The 16,225-nt window shown below is 40.4% G+C and overlaps 1 protein-coding gene across 4 annotated transcripts in view; it reads left to right on the plus strand.

Annotated features, from left to right (window-relative positions):
* The window catches only part of LOC120742865 (carboxyl-terminal PDZ ligand of neuronal nitric oxide synthase protein-like), a 228,495-nt gene that overhangs the window by 138,276 nt on the left and 73,994 nt on the right, over positions 1-16,225 (plus strand). For 2 of the 4 annotated variants that reach the window (XM_040046334.1, XM_040046333.1), the window contains exons 6-7: positions 5,664-5,805; positions 12,746-12,963. In XM_040046334.1, the coding sequence (XP_039902268.1) occupies positions 5,664-5,805; positions 12,746-12,963 (360 nt within the window). The remainder of the gene's footprint in view (positions 1-5,663; positions 5,806-12,745; positions 12,964-16,225) is intronic. The other 2 variants (XM_040046335.1, XM_040046336.1) reach the window with 1 other exon arrangement.

Here is a 16,225-nt window from a genome sequence, read left to right on the forward strand (position 1 = left end):
ACTTCTATTCAGTTTTTCAGTCTCATAGGAGACCTTACCAAAGCAGCAATCAGTTATTTAAGCCCCCATGAAAAGGTTCAAGTTTTCTTTTGTCCCAGCGACTCTGAGAAGCGGGTCTATACTTTTATTACAATTAAACTTAACTACTGCAGCACATTGCACTCTACTCTCCCCCCAGAAGCTTTTAAAACAATTGCAGCTGACAAAGTACTTCTGGCAGACTGTAACTGGAGCAAGTGGAGTGCTCACATCACTGCTGTTTTAAAGTCCCTGAACTGGCTCCTGATGCTTTTGAGGATAGATATTTAAGATCCTGGGAATATGGATGTCTTCTTAAAGAAGCAATTAAACTGGTTGATATGCTGCAAAAAAGACACCTGACCTGTGTAGTGCCCTCAGTCTTTGCTGCTCACTCTAGCAAAGATGAAAGACTGTGATGGATTTGATTTTGTCAGTTTTGGCCCCAAAGTGCCTTAAAAAAATTCTCCTATTTATACATTTATTCTCCATAACCCTGAAACCTGTGTATCTCTGTTCAGTTATAAATTATTATATTCATCCATCCATACATACATTTTCTTCCGCTTATCCTCATCAGTGTTGCAGGAGGGGCTGGAGTCTATCCCGGCTGCCATAGAAAGGCCATGGTCAGGTGACAGATTTAGGACTTCTTCTTCTTTTTTTATAAGTGTCTTGAAAAATATTGTTCCTTCTAGGCTGGACAACTGCAGCTCATTGTTGTAATTTAGGTTGTTGAAAGGTTCTTTAAAAAGCTGTAGAGTTGATCCAGTATGCTGCAGAGAAAGTATTCTTCCTGTTAAAAGGGTGTTTTTCCTTCCCATCGTCATCAAGTTCTTCCTAATAGGGGGTTGATTGACTGTTGAGGTTTTCTCTCCAGGACTTTTACCTAACAGTATAAAGCATCTTGAGATAACAGTTGTTATATTAATGAAAATGAATTGAAATTGAATTGGATTGTTGCTGCCTCTGCCCTTATTACTTCAGTATGGTATTATCATTGTTGAGCTCCCAGCGGCAGCCCATGTCCCAAGCATTTTTTTCAGTAGTTCAATGAGGTTAGCTCTTTTGTTTAATGGGAGCATTTAGTGGAACCAATTTGGGGTTTTGTTAGTAGGATTAAGAACGAGGAAGTCATCTTTCTGAGCCAGAAGCACAAAAAATGTGTTGAACTGTTGAGTCAATTACAAGAAAGGGGAATTGGAGAGGAGGAAAAAAAGGACTAAAATAATGAAAAAGTATAAAGCATTGTTTTCAATTGTGTGTTTTCCAATGCGTCGGTGTGTGAGGCAGGGGAGCCGAGCTTTGCTGTGTTCGCTGTGTACAATAACACCAGAATCTGCTCTCATCCCCGGTATGACTGCCTGTGGAACAAACATCTTCAAAGGGAAACACGATTGTTTACTGTCAGTCTGAGGACCAGCATGGGGTGAGAAGACATGAATGGCGTCCACAGAGAAGGAGGAGATGATGTGGGGGTGAGATAATGGAGGAGGAAATGAAGAAGATGGGAATGGCAGAGCGTGGAAAAACAGAACCACGGCTCCAAGGAGGAAAGATGACTGAAGGATGCAAGAGTTGCTCCAAATGTGAGATGCCTGCAAGTGTATACTTAACATTTTTGAATAACATCATTTATCATTTTCAGAACAACTTTTTCCTTGTTTAAAAAAAAAAGAAAAGTTGAGAATTAGGTGAAATTGGAGGTTTTGCTCTGAGTGGAGTTTTGCCTTCAAGGGTCACTAGTTTTTTCTTTCCTTTCTTAATGCCCGTAGAGCGATGATGTCTCACGATATTAACACTCGTCTCCAGAAAATTAGAAAAGAGAGAAAGCAGATGTCAGAATTGAATACATCTGTGCATCTCTTTTAATTAGCATTTTTATCACTATAATCTTGAACATCAGCTACTTGTATTCATGACCCCTGATTGGTTGATGACACTGTCACTGAATACCAATAAGGAAGATGTGTTAAGACAAACAAACACTAGATTATTTTATGAAGGTGGAGCGAAGCATTGCTTTAACAGCTGATCTGGCAAATACAGAAGTTTTCTATATAGTACAAAACAACTACTCAACCTTTTACATTACAGTCTATGAATTTCTGTATATGTTTTTGAAGTATGGGTGCTATGTGTGTTGCACGCTCAGTCTCTGGGTGATCAGTTTACCAGTTGGTCACTGCAACTAGCGTGACTACTGTGAATAAAAATCCTTAGGAATTCTTAAAATCTCATCATAGCAATATTTACCATTTAAGAGGTTGAAACTGTTAGTTCTGTTTGGTTCTGAAGTTATTTAGTCATGTCACTGTGAGAATTCTTAGACAGCTCTGTTTTTCATCCCTCTACAAATTAGATTGTGCGGTGTTACTGTATTATTAAACTGTAGATATATAGTTTGATTAGATTTGATAGTTTATATATAAAATAACGCTGATTGAACTCCTGAAAGGACGATGAAGCAGAGGATGATTGAAATTGGAAATAGAAATGATTTGGCACAGATATTCTTGGTTGGAAACAAGCTCCTGCTTTACACAGATCATGGGATTTGACTACCTTAATTGCAACAACCTGTAGCATGCAATGTGGTGGTAGCAAAACCTCCAAATCTGAAGCCAGAAACCAGTGGCATGCTCCTCTGTGGTTGACGGAAATGTTACCCTAGCTAAAGATTTAACTCTCCGGGGATCTTGACGCAACATGGAGCATGAGCTCATGTACGTGGTCAGCTTAACTGTTGTGGTGAACCAGTCGGATTATGTGCCAACCGTCACTTATGGGCTTCACATATGGCCACAAAAATGAGGTCAATGATACAACCAAAATGAGCTTCCTCTGTAGGGTGGCTCGGTTTGATCTCAGAGGTGTAGAGAGGAGCTCGGGCATGCAGAGGGAGCACAGAGTGGGACGCCTGCTACTTTACACTTTAATAAACAAACTTAGGCAATGCTAAACCAAATGCTTATTTTGCACCTCAGTATTCTATTTGAGCTGACAGCAGGGTGTTTACTTGCACAGAGTGTATTTCTGATGTTCATTTTCATTGAAAGTTTGGCTTGAATTTTTATTTCTATGGTTTTAAAAGTGTTTTGTTTTTTTTGAGAGAGAGAGAGAGTTTTCAAATGGCTTTATGCTGTCAGTGACTTTTAGTGAGGTGACTGAGCACAACAAAGTGGAGGTTCATGGAGCTTTTATGCCAGCAAGGCAGCTTAGTCATCACGACTGTTGATTCTGTAAGGGTCAGAAGGTATGTGACACACTGGGAGGTCATAAATTCTTTCTGCTGGTTGTGCCACCTGATGGCTGGTCACTATGGTAACATCAGCACTAAATTAAACTGAAGCGAGTCGATTTAATTTAAAAAAATAAATAATAAAATGTGCTGTAAGAAGACTGCAGACAAACATTACTACTGATACAGAAACACATCTGTGGGCTGAGGCCAAAGCCCAGGAGCTCAGTTGCTGTCAAAACCCACTAACTCATCAACTGTTTTCTGATCCCATACAGAGCCTGCACTAATGCTGTTAGCACTTACAGGACACAGCCTCAAACTAGTCCAGTGTTGACAAGCAGGGCAAGAAAGGATTTGGTCCTTCAGTCATGTGTGTATTGTGTTGTGGCTTTTAGGCCACGCTTCATCCATTTATACTCATTCAGCTGAGAATGAGTGCTTTACAATGAAATCTTTTCTGCCTTTACGCCTTTCTACTGTGAGGAGATGGAGCAGATGCCTGACAGGAGATAGAAAGCATCTAAGTTGTTTTTGCCTGACCTGCCTTTTCAGAGCAGGGCCGAAGGAGGAAAAAGGAGGAGATGAGCAGAGGCACTAAAGTCGGTGTGCCTGCGGGTAAAGTGAAATCCAGTCAAAAGTAGAAATTCAGAGTTTGGATTATATTTTTTTAACAACAGGCTGCTGTTTGTTTGAAATGCCTTAGAAGGAGGAAAAAGGAGAAATTTCTCAATGTGCTGAAATACAAACACCCCCACCACCCCACCAAACAAAAAAATAAAAGCAACAAAGAGCTGCATCTACAATACAATAATAATAATAACTAGAATTATTCAGAGAGTACAAAGTTCTGCCGAGGCGGCTCAGTCTCTGGGCAGTATTTACTTTTAAGGGAATAGTATAGTAGGAGTAGGCTAACCTGTAAATAACGGAACATGAATAAGGTACATATATAATATTATATAATCTAATACTACTGTATATTGCTAATTAACTGGGCACCTCATTCTCTTTCCTTTTGCAATATTTTCTTTGAAGATAAACAATTTTTGGGGTCATCTTAAAAGAAATGCAGATGTGAAATCAAAAGTGAGGTCAGAGGTCATGTGACATGATTTTTGGAGGCAAAAGAATCCCCCTATATTGTTCCCTGTATTCCTATTTATTAATGCAATAGCAGTAAGAAACATAGTTTTAAATAGCTCCTCACTTTGACCTTAGATCAGTCTATTAACCTAAAAGGAGAGGTCAGAGGTCAAATGTGATGTGATATTTTAAATCTTTATACAGTACTGTCTACATGTTGACAACACACACCACACTTAGAATGAGCACACTAAGAATTATAGTTGTTTTTTGTCAGTTTTCCACCAATAAATCTTGAAGACCTCGGGCGATGTAAGCCACAAAGTAATGAGAAATTATTCAGAAACTTTCCAGCTAGTGAGTACTATGTGTCATTTTTGTCTCATTTTTGTCATTTATGTCAAATTTTTCTTCTTCTTGACATGAAAAGTTTAAATGGAAACTTCAATCTTTACCTAAACCTTTATTATTATTTTTTTTTTAAATTAAAGAAAACACAACATGTAACTGACGCATTTCTTTTTTAAAAACTGATATAGCCGGGCAACATGTTCAGGATGTAAGCCTTACTCTGTGACAGCTGGGGTGGGCTCCCTGAATTGGATCAAAGATAGATGGATGAAAGCAAGTCCACTGAGTCCAAGAGTAATAATTCCACATTTACAGTACATTGGTAGAAACATAGTCTCACGGGTGAAAGCCCGTTCATTTCTTTGTAGCTCTGCCTCTTCCTTATGTAGACTCTGTGACTCTGCATTTTTTTTCCACTACAGGACGATTCAGTTTCAGTATTTTTCCTCCCCACTTAAGTTGCAAAGCATCACAACAATGTGATTGGTCAGTTGTAATGATGGCCCCACAACAACATCATGATCTCTTAACATAGTGATATCAGATATCATCGTGTGGCCCAGTACATCCATGTAAGAGTGAATCACCAGCTGACCTACACACCCGTGTTCTGGGCTTGTTGTGTCTGAGACAGGAAATATTCTAAGAGTGATTCTGGGTCCAGTCGGAATCCAACACTGGGCTCAGTCTTATCTGGTAAAATCACCCTGGTGGCTCGTGGTGGGGTTTGCATTGCCTTATACCCAGAAACATGTATTGGTTTCTGGGTAAACACCTGCAGAAACCCAGTCAGAGGAAGCCTAAGGAGAAAGATGTCACACTAGATGAAGTCGATTAGAAAATGCAACGCAGCAAAGAGTTTTTGATTTTTCTTTAAAACCAAATGTCAACACAAAAATGCCGCTGATAACACTCTGAGAATCACAGCTACATTTATTTGTCTTTCTTTGTCTCCTCACCCTCGCAGAGCCAGGCCATGCGTATCGTTCGGACAGTCGGGCAGGCGTTTGAAGTTTGTCACAAACTGAGTCTGCAGCACACGCAGCAGAACACAGATGGACAGGACGACCACCACAGCGACAAGAACAGCAATGACTCCTCCGTCACAGGTAGACACGAACACCATTCCATTTTTTATTCTATAAAAGCACTTCTGTTGTGGCCTCAAGTCTGTTAAAAAGTGCTTACTGCAAGTTCAGTTGTGCATACTGTGATCACTTTGGAGAATGGTGGAGCTGCAGAGGCACTAAAGACTGCAAGGTGAAAGTTGCGTGCGAGTTTTCAATTTGAATTGAACTCATTAAAAGACAAAAAGTAGACGTGAGCTCACTGAGGAGAGGTCAGGAGCAAATGCAACGATTGATTGAGTGACGTTTTGTCTCAGGGTAATTCATTTGTTGTTTTACCTTCAGCAGGCGTTGTTAGTGAACGCTGACAGGCAAGTTCATACAGAGACAGTCTAAGATGCCAGAAATGTTATTTTGCCATGTAAAGCGCCCACTTAGATAAAACACACTGTGATTTTAAGACGAGTAAATACAGCTGTTTACGAGGTTTACTTTCAGATGAGAACTGTGCAGGGAGTGAGCGGATAGATAGACGTGTGTGGGTTGATGTAATGTAGTGCTTCAGAGGCATGTGCTGTGATTGTGCTGTGAAGGAGACTCGAGGCTTGTTTGGCTGTGGCAGTAAAAACATTGTCGGTGTGTCTAAAATTAAAAGCAGACCTTGAGGGCAGACTTTCTGGACCATTTTCATGTGCCAACAAAAGGGCACATCGCTGATAGAAACAGCCAGTGCTGCCGATAGACTGATAGACCTTGTCTTTTTTTTAGACGCCCATAACAAAACATTGTTAAATTGAGTGCCTAAATTGTGGGTGGATTCAGTGCTGCTCTTTCATATTAGCTGGAGGTTGTCCAGGTGGCTAAGTGAATAAGACTCATACTTGCAATTTCCATCCTGTGTAATTTCCCCCTGCCTCGCTTATTTCCAATCACCTCTCTGCTTCTGCATTCATAGAAATGCAGAAATTATCCCCAAGATAATTTATGGTTACAGTTGATATGAACTTCTTTCAAAATGGCATGTTTATGCCTTTTTACTGCAAAAGCTTTTTTTTTTTTCTGTTCCATCCTCATTATGCAGCAAGTCTCTCTTCACCTTTGTCTTTCCTCTCAAGAAAAATGTTCTCTGTTTGGATGCTGCACTGTTGGCATAACACTGTAGCATCCAAACAGACTGATGGCTGTTGGTTTTTGCCTGCTCTGCTCCTTGGTTCACCACCATGAGACTAATTTACGACGTAACCAATTCATTATTTTTATCTTCTGATAAAATCTAAAGTGATGCCTCCTGTTTTAACATAAATCTGTTGTATAAACTAAATCCCATATAAATTTAGCAGCTATTCTCCTCAAGGTGGCCTCGTTGCCAGCCTCTGGTCTGTTTGTCCCCATCAGCATCAATGTGTAACATACGTGAAGTGGACTACAGTAGAGATATCAAGGTCCTTTGATGTCTAAAATAGAAGCCGTGCAACCACTGGCAACTGAGAATATTAAGAATAGCAACTGAGGGAATGTTGTAGAAGTTTGTTAGTGTCTTTCCGTAACAAAACGTAAAAGCAAAACTGGAAGACATGAAACTGATTTAAAATATTAATATAATACAATTATAATTATAAAATAAGTATTTACTAATAGTCCATAAGCACAAATCTGTGTGTAACCTACGCGTATGAACATTCATCATCATCATCATTCATCAGACATTTATAATATTTGTATCTGAATTTGTTTGTACAAACAAATTTAAGTGTCTCTGACCATCTGGACAAGCAAATGAAGTATTATTATCCTTGTTATTGTTATTAATGCTAAAAATTACAGTTGAATTTTAAATGATAAAAGAATTATTACATTTAATATAAAGAAAACTGAATATTCAATTGAAAGGTGTAGGCTTTTAATTTGAACCTGTGTTCTTTGTCGTCTCTTAAATTATCGTATCTTTCATTAAAAATGACATATCATTGCTGGATGCAACAGGCTAATTTCGTCGCATTATTCCAGTCTGCCCTGAGTTTCTGATCTCTTTTGATGTCCAAATTTATTTCCTTTATTTGAGCCATAGTGGGTGTCTCAGAGGAAACCATATTCAAAACTTCTATAATTTCAGCCAGTTCAATTCAGTTTTATTTATACAGCGCCAAATCACAAAAGCAGTCGCTTCAAGGTGGTTTATTTTGTAAGGTAGACCCCACAATAATACACGCAGAGAAAGACCCAACAATCATATGACCCGCTATGAGCAAGCACTTTGGTGACAGCGGGAAGGAAAAACTCCCTTTTAACAGGAAGAAACCTCCGGCAGAAACAGGCTCAGGGAGGGGCGGGGCTATCTGCCACGAATGGTTGGGGTGAGAGAAGGAAGACAGGATGAAAGACATGCTGTGGAAGAGAGACGGAGATTAATTACAAGTAATGAGTCAATGCAAAGAGGTCTATTAACACATAGTGAATGAGGAAGGAGCCTTTGGACATAACTGTTTTAATTTCTTCAGCTGGACTTTCTGCTGCTCTCTTGCCTTAGAAGTACAGTAGCGTCACCGTTTTCTCTGTTCACCTGTAGGCATTTCCTTAGAAAGAGAAATGTGGGCGGAAGAGTATGGTGATTATACGAGACTGTTGGTTCAGAACTGTTCTCGTTTATTAACAAATCTAGGAACAAAATAGGCCGGTCACATTTCATTAATTGGACAGTAGTATAGCATACGTGCTTATTTTTACACTGTGTAAGAATGTACATATTAGTACATGAAGACCATTGGGTTTATACCATATTAGTTGTGTTTGGGCTCATTGTCATGCTGAAAAATGGAGATGTTGCCAATCATTATCGGCTTTTCTAACTCGTCTAACGTTGTGTTGTCAGTTTCAGTTTTAACCTTGAGATAGGAAAGAGTCCCAGAAAGAACCAGTGAGAGTCCATTAGCACTTGTTCTATCAGATTGCAATCCTAAAAAGCATGTTTTTAATGCCCTAAGCAAAATGTGAAAGAAGTATCATCAGTTCCATTGTGGAAGTCCTAAAAGTAAAGCAAAATCTGAAGGGCTGTCAGCACATTCCCCAGTGCCCACAAACACCCACACACTTCGCACAGTCATGTGTCCTCAGACTGCACTGGAGACGCACTGCACATACACAGCTGTAGATGTGCTGTAGATGAGATTCCTGCCTGTATTGTGCCCAAACTGGAAAGAAGGAGAATGGTATGCTAGAGTGAATATCATGGATGAGTCAACACAGAGAGAAACGGCACAACAACACTGGTGGGCTGAGCTACTTTTATCCGCTGCCTGATGTCTGGACAGCTTGGGTTGTGTGGCAGCCCGGGGACACATGGCTCTCAGTGGGGTCCTGAGAGGACAAGACAAGGAGTCATCAAATGCAGCTCTTTTACACCATTGTTCCAGATCTTACAGCGGCCAGCTGCTGGTCGTCCTCCCTGCCCTGATCTACACCGGGCAGGGATATGTTATCTGCAGATTCCCCTCCAGCCCTCCAAAGACGAGCTCGTTTTCACATGCTGATGAGCCCGGAGATCACCCACACACTGTAACTGTGCATCGCACAGACATTGTAAAGAGGACCTCACATGCATACAAGGAGAGGTCTGTACACACGCACTCACTGTCACGGTGTGTTAAATAACACAAGCGCCGTCACGCACAGCCAATGTGCTTATCTGAAGAACTAATTATCATGGCAATGAGAGGAGAGGGGAGGAAAAAAAGGGGGAGATAGTGTGCTGGAGGAAGGCATGTCTAGTTGAGATGAGGAAGAGGAAATGATGTTAGAGGGGAAAATAAACTCAGGAGGAGGATGAAAGGAAGAAGAAAGACCAAATGTAGATTAGAAAAGAGGAGAGGGGATGGAGAACTGGGTTGAACAGCAGGGAGTCACAAGAAGGAAGAAAAGGAAGAGAAGAAAGTGTGCAGCAATGTTTCTGTACTGTTTCAGAGGAGTTGTCCAACCCAGACTGAGTAATATAAACAACAAAGAACTTTGTAAAGTCAGCTTCCAACCTTGGAACTGGATCTAACGAAGCCCACTGAATGATAACAAATGCCAGTGTCATTACAGTTCAATTTAGCATGAGTTATAACAGAGCCACAGGCGTGAATATCCATTCAGCAGTAACTAGATAGTCAGTGAATGCTAAGTATACTGGGTAAAAAGCCCACAGGCTATATGATAACTTTTTTAGCTACAGTTTAAAAGCACACAAAACAAAAACTTTATTTGAACAAGTTATTTTGATTCAGTCAGTGTGATTTTTGACTATTTTATTCATGGAGTGACAAAAAGCAACACAACTGCACCTGCTTCCAGTTCATTTATACCTGTTTAACCCTTTTTTCAACTAAGAAACAGTAAAAGCTCAAAGTAATTTTGGTCATTTTAACAGTGAATTGAAGCGCTAGTGATTCCACGGTTTTCTTCCCCATCTCATTCAATTCACGCTCACTTATAAAGTAATGAACCACTGCTGCTGCTGCTACTTTGGTTTTAAAAGATTTATAATATTCCAATAGCTTAAACAAGGTAAATTACTGAATCTGATTACATTTTTATAACTTTTTCCCCCCCCGTTCCCTGTACTAATCAGAAAAATATTCACTGCATATAAGTTTCCATGCAGATGAGTCTAATTAATGGTTACCCACAGTGCACTTATGTTGTCTCCTGGCTTCCCTCAGCGTTTTGGAGACAAAGAAGGGTTCAGTTCCCCCTTCCCTCAGGTCAACCCTGCCCTTCCCTTACTTGCATTCCTGCCGAGGCACTGGAGACCTCTGCCACCTGGGCCTCTTGTCACCACCGTCTGCACCCACAGTGGACATGGGTGGGCACTGAGGCTGAAGGCAGCTGGCGGCTGACTTTCTTATATGAGCCGTGGTTTGAGCCTAAAGCTTAATTTGGACTTGTGCAGTGAATCTGTGTAGAGCCTGCAGTGTAACATGCACAGGTGGCTAATTTTCCATATCACTTTTCATTTGAATTATAAACTTCGGGGAAATCTACTTTGCTAAACCTTTATAAAGTGCTTGAAATAATAGTTATGCCATATTCATCATACCAGGGTCACACATTCCAAGAGGAAGTGTTGCCTGTATGTAATCATTTATCCAAGACGTATAACGCTTGCTCTCTTTAGTCATTTGTAAATGGCTCCCACCCAGGCCCATGTATGCACCATTTCTCAATTTGCAACAGTCTCCCCGCAAAGGAGCTTAGCTCTTTTCTTCTCTCAGTGTAATTAACAATAACAAAGTCATCTGGAAAGAGTTGAGGCTGAACTGGGAAGCAAAGACAACAGGGGGAAATTATGTCAGTAGCAGAGAGCACGGGTAAACACCGGGCAGCAGAGCTTTGCCAGTTGAGTAGAAAGGGTGAGTATTACGAGGTGTAATGGAGGAAAAGGTGAGAGTAGTACTGGCAGCAGGTTTTGAATGATAAGTTTTGGAGATGACAAGCTGTGCTCCTTCCAAACTCTTGGAGAGGAGGTTTGAGTGGAGGGGGAGGAGAGGATTAATAGCTGGGTGCACAAGAGGGGGAAACGAGCTGAGAGAAGTGACACCCTGTGTGGTCTTCTGCTGCTGGAGCCCATCTGCTTTAATGTTTGATTCAGACATGCATTCTTCTGCATACCAGGAACATACAGTGCGGATTTTATCCTGTCACTGAATCGAATTGAATTGAATAGACTGGTTGTAACGAGCTCGGAAAGAACTTGATACTTCCTTTTCACACCATTCTTTGTAACCCTAGAGATTGTTGTGTGAGAAAATCCCAGTAGATCGCCATTTCTGAAATACTCAGACCAGTACCATCAACCATAACACATTTTCTTTCCCATTCTGATGCTCTGTTTTAACCTCAGCAAGTCATCTAGACCATGCCTACATATCTAAATGCATTGAGTTGCTGCCATGTGATTGGATGATTTGATATTTGTGTTAACGAGCAGGTGAATAGATGAAAGTGAGTGTATTTCCACTATACGTGGAGTTGTGTGATATTCTTATATTCATGCTTATTCGCTTTATTTCGTGATAGCCAGTGGTGGGCAGATGGATTTGCCAGCTGATATAGTTTTGCCAGTGAAGGGAGTGCAGCCCCTATGCCAGTCAAGTGTATTTTTAACAGCTAGAAAACAAATGCAATTTTGTTTTGTGGGCAGTTTTCAAGTGCAGTGCAGTTTTGCAGTTTTATGGAATAAAATATGGAAATACAGGCTTTCCTTGGTTACAAGGTTCACATTGAATTGGGTGAAGACAATTCCAGGAACTGGAAGGAAGTGTTTCAGTGACTGTGACAAAGTTCTACAGAGGAAATATCTGAAGGCAGGAGGAATCTCATAACTGAGAAATCATTGCTGGCATATATCAAGTTAAATCAACATATTTCTGTTTTTTTAATTGACTTTAATGGTACTTTTTAAAAATGTCTTTCAGTGCATCGATCTCTCATAAACTGTTGCAGCTTTCAACAGTGTTTTTACTAAATTAACATGTTTGGATTGCTGGAACTATTAACAGCAACAAAAGTAGTCTTTACCAAATAAAAGGAAAATGGATATCTCCATTAAAATTTTGATTAAAAGCGATGGGGCCACAAGCAGAAGAGTGGGAGGGCTGGCTGTTAACAGCAGCTGTTTTGATTTTGTGTCACAGGAAGCAATTTTGTTGATCATCACAGTTAATATCTGCTTTGTAAAAACTCAGAAACCACCACTGATTTCTGTATTGGAAATAAATTAACAGCAACAGGAACACTAAATGGAAACTCAGGAAGCCAGAGTGTGCTCCCAACAGTACATTTATTTTAAATTTACATTAAATTTGACATCTGTGTGGCAATAAAAAAACTTGTCAACTATTTAGCCTACTGTGGCTGTGTGGAAACTTTTCTCTTAAACGCTTTTATGTTTGTCCACCCATGTGTGTGTGCGTACATGCTCACGCCTACATGTGTGTGTGTGCAGGTGTGCGTGCTTATCCACCTGTGTGTGTATGTACTTTCCTGGGCTCAGTTCGGGAGCTAACAGGTGCAGAGAAGACGGCGACCGTCGCTGAAGAGACCGACATTGATGCCGAGGACGTGAACCAGGCGCTAGCAGCAGAGGATCTGAACCTCAACAGAGGAGTGACTGACCTGGATGCCACAGCCAAGACAACAGATGTGAACCTCTCAGAAAACAAGGTAGGCAAACACTGTGTGTACAGATAGGCAATGTGGTTGCCAAGGTTCATGTATGTTCTCTGTATGTGTGGCAGCAACTTGGCATTACAGTTGGCAAATGGACAGGCCTTTAGCGCTTTTCTAGTCACTTTATTCTCTAAATTTGAAGCACTTTATCTACTGACACATCCGTGTCTGTTTTGGACTCAACAATTAATCTCACACATGTACGAGGTGGCAGGAAGGCTCTTTTACAAAAGATCCCAAACAGAAAAGCCCACCGTGACCAGGAGAGTCAAACTAGTTATGGTAAAGTTGCAGAGCAATTAGTGGTTGGAGACCACATCAGTACCAAAATTATTGCCACTGTACTGCATGCAATGAACTCACACTCTTGTTGTTTCAAAGACAGGTACAAAGGCCACAACCACATGCAAACAGCTGCCATCTTCAAAGCAACTTTGGTGCATCAAAGCAGTGATAAATGACACAGTCAGTCTGCTATTAGTTTGTGATCGAATGTGGTCAAGTAACAATTACATGCAATCTGTTTGTGATAATGCAGCACTTGACTTTTACAAATCTGTTGCCATCTACGTACAAAGAAAGACGCTCACTTTGCTTTATAAAAAATATACGTAGTTGCCAACCAGTTGATTCAAGTCGCTGATTGCAAAGTGATGAGTTGCAGACGAGTTGTTTGAGTTGCAGACGAGTTGTTTGGCACACTCTGATTGATTGTAAAGTGTTGGCAATCTGTGTTTGTAAATTAGACAGCAGTTATTTTGCAAACCTTTAGCAATTCTGAGAGTAGCTGCAGGACTATCTGTGTCGGGGCACGACTGTATGGAGGCAGGTCGCTTTCAGCTAGGTGTTTCACAGGTGCTAACTGTGTTACTACGTGGCGATCAAAAGTGGTCGAGGGTGTCGTACACTCAGTCATTTAGCCACCACAGCTGCTTGAAATCAGTTGTCAAATGTGAAAATATTCAATGCAGTCAACTGCCAACCTCCATTTTTTTTTCATAGATCTAGGACGGTTGCTGTCCTGTTTTTATTCTAATGTTCCAATATTCAAACTGAGCCATCAGCAGAAACCAAATGGACACTTTAAGTTGTAAAATATATATTTTTTAAATGTAAGTAGTTTTAACTGTTATGCCTTGTTTTATGAAACATGACCTTTGCCCCTATGTCAGCGTTCCCCAACCTTTTTTGCGCCACGGACCGGTTTATGTTTTCACGGACTGGCCTTTAAGGTGTCGCGGATAAATACAACAAAATAAAACCAGTGCCGGTCCCAAAAAAAGAAGATTTATTCATAACACACAGGGAAATCGAGTTAATGATAAAAATGATTTTTAAAAAATAATGATGAAAACCCTGAAAACCACACATTTCACACCCGAGCCTCAACTCTCGCGGCCCGGTACCAAACGACTCATGTCCAGTGCCGGTCCATGGCCCGGGGGTTGGGGGCCACTGCCCTATGTCTAATATATCCAGCATTATGTGTGTCATGTATTAATTTAACTGTATTATATATGCTCACCCCCCATCAAGGAGAGACTGACGCCTAGCAGATAAAATGTGGTTAAACTGTCCTTGTTTGTATATCAGCAACTAAACAGCATTTAGAAGATTTAGGTCTCATTTACAACTTTAAGTATTGTGGGTTCAAGTGGATGAAACACAAACATTTAAAGAAAGAATTTCAAAAATTGTGTGTTTGCATTAGAAGCTCTACTCTAGTTTATTGTTGAGAAACCTGGCAAGAAATGAAGTATCTGCTACAGAGTTTTGGGTTAACCTGACCCTAAAGGGGATCCAGACTTTATACAGATTTCTCGAAGGCTTTCTTTAATGTAAGATTTACTTGAGAAATCATAAAGTTTTCATTTTCATTTGAAGATAAATGCATGTAGTAAACTCCACTAAAATCAATGTTACACCAGCTCTGTGCTTGTGTATGGCATGACTGTTAAGAAAGTAGCTCCCACTACTTGGTTTCTTTCAGGAGCTGTTAGGAGTGTGTTGGCAACTGAGCGCAAAGATGGCCAGTTCACGTCTTTGCATGGCCTTGTAGTGTTAGAGATTTGATACTGCTCAGTCAGACCATCTGCTCTCTGGCCTGTGAAAACTCATCACTAGCATGTATCTATAACCAGAGAAAGGCTGTCTGGCCTGTCGGGAGGTGTGAGAGCATGGTTGTTTGGCCTGCTGGCAGAGCAGCATAGTAACTGTTTTTTACTGGATTTACAGTTGTATGCAGGGGTGTAATTGTGTTTTTGATAAAGGAGGCAGTGGGAGGGAAACTCTACGCGATGAGGGCAGAGATGGGGTGCAGGGTGATGTTTATTATGCTACTGTTTGGCTCAAGACCTAGGGCTCCATATCAAGTTGGCAACAGCGGTGCATTGTAATAATTTTATTACGTTTTTATTATTTATAGCTTCCCATAGCCTGGCTTTGCTCAGTAGTGAGTGGACAAGTATAGCAGAAAAGCCTGGACTGCTTTTATTTGTTACTTTCTATATTCATTCTTTTGAACCTGTAAAACATTGTCACAGTTACAGATAAGTCATACAGAAGTCAATCCTAACTTTAAGCTATAGCGGGGTTTTTTTGTATAACTTTATCAGTCTTTCACATCTTTGTGGAGGAATTTGGGTCTATGCTTCTTGACAGCATTGCTACAGTTCCTTGGTAGTTGTGGGCATTTAGTCTTGCACAGCTCCATTAGTGTCCCACGTTACAGTCAGATTGGAGTTTGGACTTTTACTGGGCTCTTGCAACATCTCAATTCTTGAATTCTTCAGTGATTCTGTTGCATTTTCCTTTTGCATGATTCAACTTTAGCCAAGTTTTAGCTGTTGGACAATACTTTGGTATACAGAGTTTGCGGTGAGCTAAACAAGTGCAAGGTGTCCAGATCCTGTGGCTCCAAAACAAGCCCAAACTATCACCCCTCTGCAACTCTGTTTGACTGCTGGTAGGACTGTGCTGATGTCATGCATTTAGCTTTTCTTAAATGTGGTGCTGACGGTTAAGACAAGATAAGATAAGATAACCTTTATTAGTCCCTCGTGTGGGAAATTTGTTTTGTTACAGCAGTGGACAGTGCAAGTTGCATAGAAAAATTAGAGAAAAAACACTGGAATAATATATCTATGAGATACTGTACACAATAGAATAGAATAAAATAAAATACTATATACAATTGAATAAAATAGAATACAAATGTTATATGCAATTGAGTATAATACAACGATGCCAGAAAAGA

Source organism: Simochromis diagramma, unplaced genomic scaffold (genome assembly GCF_900408965.1).
Source record: "Simochromis diagramma unplaced genomic scaffold, fSimDia1.1 OVJJ01000553.1, whole genome shotgun sequence".
Taxonomy (NCBI): Eukaryota; Metazoa; Chordata; class Actinopteri; order Cichliformes; family Cichlidae; genus Simochromis; species Simochromis diagramma.